Below are 8215 nucleotides of genomic sequence, written 5' to 3' on the forward strand. Positions count from 1 at the left end.
TTTGTTTTCATGTTTGAATGTGCACCAGTATGTCCTGTAGAGATTCTTCAGAAAGATCAGTGGCAAATGATCACAACAGTGCAGAACTGCGAGTTCTCTCAGCACCCAAATGAAATCCAGTCCCTCAAATAGAGACCCCTAACCTCCTCCGTTGTTAAATGTAATTTCAGTGCTGTTTAGAACAAAACACTAAACTATTTCTATATGTTTTCTCTTTTAGAGACTATGCAGCATCCAGAGCTGAGCTCCTGTCCTTCTCTGAACTCACCACTGCTGGAAAGATGAAAAAAAGTGACAATCTTCTCTTTGACATATCACATTTTAAAGCTACCAATGAGGTATGCTATATTTAATATGTATCTTATTGAAATATATACTTTTTTTTATCTTAAAGTAATAAGAACGAACAAAATTATTTCATAAAATGCCTTAGCCATGCGCCTCTGCTCATTATATAGGGCTTAAATGTGCATTTTGTAAAGAAAAAATTCTTATAACAAACATCTATTTCAATTTCACAACATGCTAGCTGATACTACCAGAAAACTAAAGCAAACTTTAGGCTGGTTTGTAGTCATTTCACCTGAAGAGTGGAATTGTCCCCACCTCTTTAACGATTTCTTTCCTGTTTAATAACCAATCAGCTGCTTCCCTTATTGACTGACTTGCTTTCAGCCAATAACATGCTTTGACCCAGATGACACTGCTGAGGTGAAAGTGTGAAAAGATAGCACAAGAATAAGGTTTAGAAAGTGAGAGAGCTTCCTTTAACTTAAAGTAGTACCAGATATTATGTTTTAAAATGAAAATGCATGTGTGGTATAACATGTGTTTATTTCAAAACTGCACACTCGAGACCTATGTAGCTAATGGAATTGCAAAATGTCTAAGATTAACAGACTTATTTTTGTTAGTTACAATTACTTTAAGGTTATCAACAAACATATTGTAGGAGAACATGTCCCACACCATACCAATCCAATCAGGAATACAGGCCCTAATAAAGCAGCTTAGAAACTCAAAATCCGTAGAATATGACACAGCGTGCATGTGTCGTTCATCTTCCTCAGGCTAAAGGAAGTGTGTGGCGAAAACATGGTATAGCTAAAAAGGACGGGTTAATCACGCCAAAAAGTTGAGCAAATTCACCAAAAAATTATGTTTTGGGTTGGTTTTTTTTGCATGGCAAGAGAATTAAAATTCAGTTGAAATACAAGTTGAAGACTTAAAAAATAAGTAGCAGGGTTCCAGAAAATACAGCGTTACACGTCCCCACGTGTTGCTACAACTGTTTAAATAGCACACCTGTAATTTTCTCTTTTCACTGTTAACATCCTGACAACTTTTTACACTTATAACTTCAAAGTGTGTTTCAAAGCTATTTTCAAAGTGTCTGCTCTAGTGTACTGATAGTGTAAAGATCATTGCCCAGATTGTCAAACAGGTAACACAGCAATAAAGATCCATGATGTGGTACGGAACAAGAAAGCCAGAGAGCTTGTTGTTATGTTTTTTTTTTGTTTTTGTTTTTGTTTTTAATCGCTCTTCCTGCAATTGATTTAGAGGACAGATCTCACAGTGCACTAGGGCAGCCATTTTGAAAAGAGCTTTGAAAAAGTGTAAAAATTTGTCAGGATGTTAACAATGAAAAGACAAATGACAGGTGTGTTATTTAAACAGTTGTAGCAACACGTTGGGATGAATAACACTATATTTTTCAGAACCGCACTACTTCCTCTTCAAACTTTTGAAACTGATGAAAGTAAGCAAATGTACTCAAAATCTACTTAGCAAGTTTTTAAAATCAGGCCCTATATTTCTTTGTATTTGTTGTCAAATTACATTTTTAACAGTGAATAACTGTCTAGTTGTGGTCTTGAAAATTCCTACTGGTGAATAGACTAAACTTTTTACCGCAGAGAGAAATCAATAATGAGGTCAAGACCATCCTGTCAAGTCCACCACAAAACCGAACCAGGGAGGGTATCAAGTTGGTAAGAACAGTTTTAATAGTGTGTCTACACCTATGTGATAAACACAGGGTGCATCAACTGTATGAGGACAGTCTTCTGAGTGAATAAAATCAGAGATAAAGTCAAGGATGTGATGCTAGCATGAGAGACTGTTGTTTCCAGGTACGCATGCTCTTGTTATACCTATTATATAACAGACCGCTGTTGCTATGCTGTCAATAGATTATTTATAATATTTGTTTATTCAAACTATTGGAGCTGGAATCCTGCTTTCACTTGTCATATAATGAAGTATCACATGTCTAAGACACACATTTTATTGCAGCACATGCAAAGTCATACATTATATTTACACACAATAATCTGGAAGGAAGTCAAGAAAAGTCAACACAATAGTTTACATTTAAAAACTGATTTTAAATTCTAGTCTATAACGATGCATGAAACCAGATATATGTATCAATGACTGATCTCTGCCTAAAGTGATTCAAGCTTCCTTTGAGTAAAAACAACAATATGCTGTACCTTAGCCAGTTTTTGCCCTGGTCTGGTTTATGACCATTTTACGAACAAGTTTAACCAAAAAACAGGAATAGATAGGTTTTCAGCCATAAAGATCTGGGATTTATTTATTTTTGGACAAAAGTAGGTTATGAACAGATTAAAACCTATTTTTGTCTTATTGCTAGGCAACCCTGTCCTTGCGAACGGCAGTTGATACTTTTGCAGAGTACCCCATACACATGCAGGAGAAACTGGCACAGGTTGGCTGGTATGAAAGGTATGCTTATGAAGATTATGGAAGACCCAAAAGACCAGGTGCCACATTGACATGTATTTACTGCCATGTAATGTTTGTAAAACCGACAAAGTTTTGTTTTCATTTTAGAAATCAGGTAAACATGGTGGTAACTGCTTTGTGAAGTAAGGCCCCAGGTTTTTGTTTGAACTATGTTCTAAATTATTTAATTGAACCAATTAAACCTGCACCACAAAATATATTTACCTTTGAAGAAATGTAAATGGTAGAAATGGCCCAGCCTTTTGTTTCATCACATGCAGTCTTTATTATTGTCAATATTACTAATTATCAATATGTTAATGTAACATTATTCAGCAGATTTTATTCAACTTTATAAAGCAAAACTAGTTAATTCTATAGGGTGATGTAAAATATTTGGTCATAGCTATAGAGGTTAGCCAGGAGAATAGCATCTTAATTCCAGAAATGTGCAATGATATTTATCAGTTTTTGTTTCCAAGCTTCTGTTGTGAACTGTGTGGGTAAAAGCCAATCTGATTGTAACTTCCCTTACCTGTTGTTGCATTTATTAAACAATTCATCTTTACTGTGGATGCACAGTGTTGTTTAATCAAAAATGATTGCTTTGATTATTTTTTGTAAAGTTTTGGTCCTGGCAGAGTCATAATCCGTGAAGGACATGTTCCTCAAAACTTCTACTTGATCCTGTCTGGCACAGCACTGGTCACTAAAACCTCCATCAACAAGCAGACAGGAGAGCCCTTTATAAGGACTGCTGCCTTCCTGAAGAAAGGAAAAACCTTTGGGGTGTGTAGAATACTTAAAAGCAAGAAGCTGTGCTTCTCAATGCGCTTTAGCACTTATTTAAGGATTCATTTTAAGAGTGACTGTAACATCTTTTCTGAGTTTACAGAATGTTTTGAAACACAAACATAAACTACCTTTAGAAACAGCATAACCTTGTGAAATGGGACTAGGGCCCAGGATTTCTGTACATGGGTCATAAAGCTTTTACTGTGTTTGGCTTCTAACAACAATCCGGTCCAGTTTCTTGAATATCAATCTGTTTTATAAGAAATAAAACCTATTTTTAAATAAACTGTGTCTTTCTATCTGCCGCCAGTATTCATTATTAATTAAAGAGTGTAATTTATGCAGGATGTGGCTATCTTGAGTGGCGCTAGAAGAAATGCTACAGTGTTGTGTCACAACACTGTCTCACTGCTGTCTGTGCCACGACAAGTAAGTTAAGAGGCTGTTTAATTTGTTATTTAACAGGGTTTATTATCCTCTCCGGGGGATATAGCAGAAACAGATCTACATACAGCATGTACATGTGCATGTCTGTATGTAAATAGTCACTTATGTTGCATACCTATATCTAGAGAACCACTTGTCAAATTGTGATGAATGTCATGAGCGTGCTTGTAACATCAGTTTCCAATACCTCCAAAGCTTTTTACAGCCCTCAATAAATGGTGCATGCAATATTCTGGATGCAAATCATTTCCACTAAAAATACTCACAGCTGTTCTTTTTCTAGGATTTTATTAACACATTCATGAGCCATGAAGCCAACGAAGAGCAGCATTTTATTACATTTCTGAGAAAGATCGAAGTTCTCTCAGGATGGCCTGTGGAAAACCTTTCCAACAACAAACCTGGGATATGTATTCACACCTTCTTTCGGTAAATATGTACCGGGTAGGCTAGATCTAATATTCTTATCCCCAGTTCCTTCTTCAAGCATAGTGTTTGAGAAACTAGTTTCTTACCGTGCATGTAATTCTGTTGAACATGTTTATTGTTGGAAGGTATTGAACAAAGCCCATCTAAAACGTGTTCATTTCATAACAAGAAATGGTCCTTTTTTTTGTCTGTACATTGAGTACCAATTTATGCCAATTCATTTCTGCATTGAGAGATTTAAAATGTTTATTTCACCTTGGGCCGCGTAATCAGAGAACTTGCACAGTCATAGTTAAAAGCCAAGCTAGTGAATACATTCTGTTCACTTTTACTATTTTTCAATTTTTAGGCGAAATGCAGTTATCTCTAGGGACACAAAGGCATCATCCAAGATCTATATCATCAAAACTGTAAGTGAACTTAATGCTTATCATGTAATGTAACCTGTTTTTAATTTTTCTTTAGTTTTTAAGTTTTCTGCCCTACAGTAAAGAACCTGTGTGGTTTTATTATATGACAAGTGGAATCTCTCTGCCATTCACTTTCATTGTCTTGTCACCAACAGTACTGTATGATTTAACATTTTCCTCATTTTCAGGGTACAATACGAGTTCTTAAAACGCTGACCTCTACTAAACCCCATCTCCCTGCTAAACCCTCTTCAATCAGTGAGTATAGACAGAAACACTACAAACTATAGGCAGCACTGAAACAGTTTCTACCTCGCTCTATTTAAAATGTTGTAATGCTAATCATTTTACAAAAAACTATACTTTCAAACCACTGTATTTGATATTTACAGGTGGCAATCGGAAATACCAGAATATAGATAAGCAGTCAGAAGAAATGCATGCAAAGGTACTACTTTGCTCCACTGTTTTATGGTTGCTGGTAATAGTATAGATAGTAGTTCTTGTAAAATGTTGCATAAGTACAGTGAATGGCACCAGAAAACCAGAACAGCAATTAGTTATCCTTCTTCACCAATAATATCCTTTTCTAACAGAAAGCAGTAAGGACTAAGACTAGCCTTCCTTCCAGAAAGAGTTCCAGAGACGTGGAGTTCCTCTTGCCACTGCTGCGGCAGGGACCGCCAGCTTTAGAGGAAAGAGCTGATCCACCTGCTCCATACACTAGCAGTGTAGCTGCTCCCAAAGAAGCGAGCTCAACAATACATGTCGAGGAGGCTGGATCACAGATTTACATTCATGTGCAGACGCTTAAACCTGGAGATGTGTTCGTGAGTACAGTTCCCATTGCCAAATCAATGGCCTAATGTTGGTACTCTATCTTTTTAACAGGATTTTAACTTAACTCAATGCAATTTCAATCTTGAATTTCAAGTAAATACTCCAAGGTTTGAAATCCACCAGACCATAAGGAAATATATGTCTTCCAGGGTCTGGTTTATCTGCTGTTTGAAGACACATTTGGTATGACACTGATATCTGAGGGAGCAGAATGCATCCTGATCTCAAAGGATTTCTTTAAAAAATATACAGATGATGCATATCTCTGTAAGCTGTCCAAAGTGGTAAGTAACCCCAGTACTGGTAATACCATTACTGATTGTACACTTTAGCAACTAATGGTGATCCACACACATTTAAGTCCCTTCCAGAGGGCCCTATTCACAATACACCATGAGTCATTTTAAGACTCTGTTTTGATAAATTAAATACATTTGGATATCAAACTGTATGTGCCAGTAGCTCACCAACATCCACTGTAAAACTCCACGGTGTAAAGAGGCAATTTTATTGTTTGTGGGTTTGGCGGATGACCTTTAGTTCTCCTGAGCTGCTGTGGGGATTTCTGCAGTGAGGGAACTTAATTTGACTTGCAAAACTGGGGAGAAAAACTGGAGTAAAATAATTTGGCACTTAAAAAAAAATGTATGAAATAATATCATACTGTATTTCATTAATCAAAATGATCCTTAAATAATTTCCAAGTTAAAGCTGTTAAAGATGTAGGTACCCCACAGTTTATTATAGACTGGAATTAGAATTGCCCAGCAAAGAAAGCATGGGGGGCATCTATAATCGCTTTCAATGGTCTGTTCTGCGTTTTGAGCTCGTAAGTAATTTATTGAGACTGGTGTTAAATTTACCTGTGTTCTAAGGGCTATTTGACAAAGTGACACCCCTGTAATATTTTCACACGCTCCATAAAGTGTTCTGCAAATGATCATGATTAAAACAAGCTTCAAGAAACATTTATTGAGTTAACAATGTATTCTGTTCTGGCTCAGTCAGTAGAACAAAGTTATTTTAAAGACATTACAGTCCTTCAGTGGAAGAGGTGATGAAATGTACAATATCACAGGCTGACTGCATGCTTCTGTGATATTTTATCTCGAGGAGCAATCCATTTCCTTTTGAAAATTGTTTCCATTTATCTACTGATTAACTATAGGATCTGGCATTACTGTGGATTAGATCTGGAGTTACTGTGGATTAGATCTGGAGTTACTGTGGATTAGATCTGGAGTTACTATGGATTATCAGTGCTCATACATTATTTATGCACACAATAGCCTTTTGGAATTCAGTGTTTCAAACTAAAATGAGATAAAAATGTAAAAAAATTACGCAATTGGCTTGCACACAAACTAGTTGTCCGTGCCCAAATTGTACAGTGAAAAGTTCTGGGGCTGAAGTGAATTATATACATCTTTCAGGGTGTGGGTATTTAGATCTGCCATTGTTTAGATCATTAAAATAGACCCCTGTATCTGCAGCAATCAGATTCTGAATATTGGAATCACAATGGATTACACAACATAGCATGCTTACACTGCAGTGATCCGAAACAAGACAACTGTAATTGTTTGTTATATTTAAAATAAATAAATAAATAAATAAATAGATAATGAAGCATAATGTTTTGGCTACGGCTTTAATCAGCATGTGAGATGTTGGTGAATGGAGTGTTTTCATTTATAATGAGTGCAACATTAATATTTTTATTGTCCAGGTCCAGCCTTACCCCTCAGAACAGGCTCTACAGAAACAACTGCAAGAATACATCAACTGGAGCGCATTCAAATCTTCATTAAACAGGCCACAAAAGCTGCATGCAATCTTAACGTGAACAGATGTTGAAAAATGAGCACAGAACAAACATATTGGCTAAACAGAACCATCAACAAATGAGCTGTTAGTGTGTGTTTATATATATATATATATATATATATATATATATATATATATATATATATATATATATATATACCCCCATATTTACTATTATCTGTTATTTTCTGTTGAATAATTTAGATATCACCATGTTAAGTACCTCCCCCAAACTTTGCCTGAAAAATATTTTAGAAAACCTGTTATGTGGCTCTGAGTTCTCAGACCCAGATATCCTTTCTATTGATAAGATTTTAAAAAGGCTGAATAACACACCATTCATTATTAAGAGAATTGAAAAAAAAAAAAAAAGTTTTTGGATAACTTGCAGTCTTTTGCTGTTGTGGAACAAGATTGTTCATGTTTACTCAGACTCCCAGTGACATTCATTTAACAGCTGATAAACTTTCAGTAAATTAGTAATGACACATTGGTGAAGTGCATTCATTTCAAACTGCTGCTTCTTGAAAAGGGGTCCTTCACTTTAAATTTCTAGCCCAGGTCCACCTTCTAAATCCAGAAAGTCGTGTTATTAAGTATCTTAGCACACTGCTGGTGCAGTGTACATAACAATATGGGTCAGGAAAGGCCCTTACACAGTACGCTAGATAAAGAGATTAATGTGTGGTAAGCATAGTTGCTTAAAACACGTT

General features: G+C 35.8%; 1 protein-coding gene across 2 annotated transcripts; it reads left to right on the forward strand.

The window, feature by feature from the left end:
• Positions 1 to 3363: 3363 nt before the first annotated feature.
• On the forward strand, positions 3364 to 7600 carry LOC121320356. 2 transcript variants are annotated; one of them, XM_041258588.1, is made up of 9 exons: positions 3364 to 3543; positions 3895 to 3978; positions 4280 to 4425; positions 4775 to 4835; positions 5024 to 5093; positions 5228 to 5283; positions 5432 to 5665; positions 5825 to 5959; positions 7405 to 7600. In XM_041258588.1, exons 3-9 carry the CDS (start codon positions 4298 to 4300, stop codon positions 7519 to 7521), a joined length of 801 nt encoding a protein of 266 aa, XP_041114522.1. In that variant the 5' UTR covers positions 3364 to 3543; positions 3895 to 3978; positions 4280 to 4297; the 3' UTR covers positions 7522 to 7600. The 2 variants fall into 2 exon arrangements, with proteins under 2 accessions (XP_041114522.1, XP_041114523.1); XM_041258589.1 differs by lacking the exon at positions 5825 to 5959.
• Positions 7601 to 8215: the final 615 nt, after the last annotated feature.

This window comes from Polyodon spathula, chromosome 9, assembly GCF_017654505.1.
Source record: "Polyodon spathula isolate WHYD16114869_AA chromosome 9, ASM1765450v1, whole genome shotgun sequence".
Taxonomy (NCBI): Eukaryota; Metazoa; Chordata; class Actinopteri; order Acipenseriformes; family Polyodontidae; genus Polyodon; species Polyodon spathula.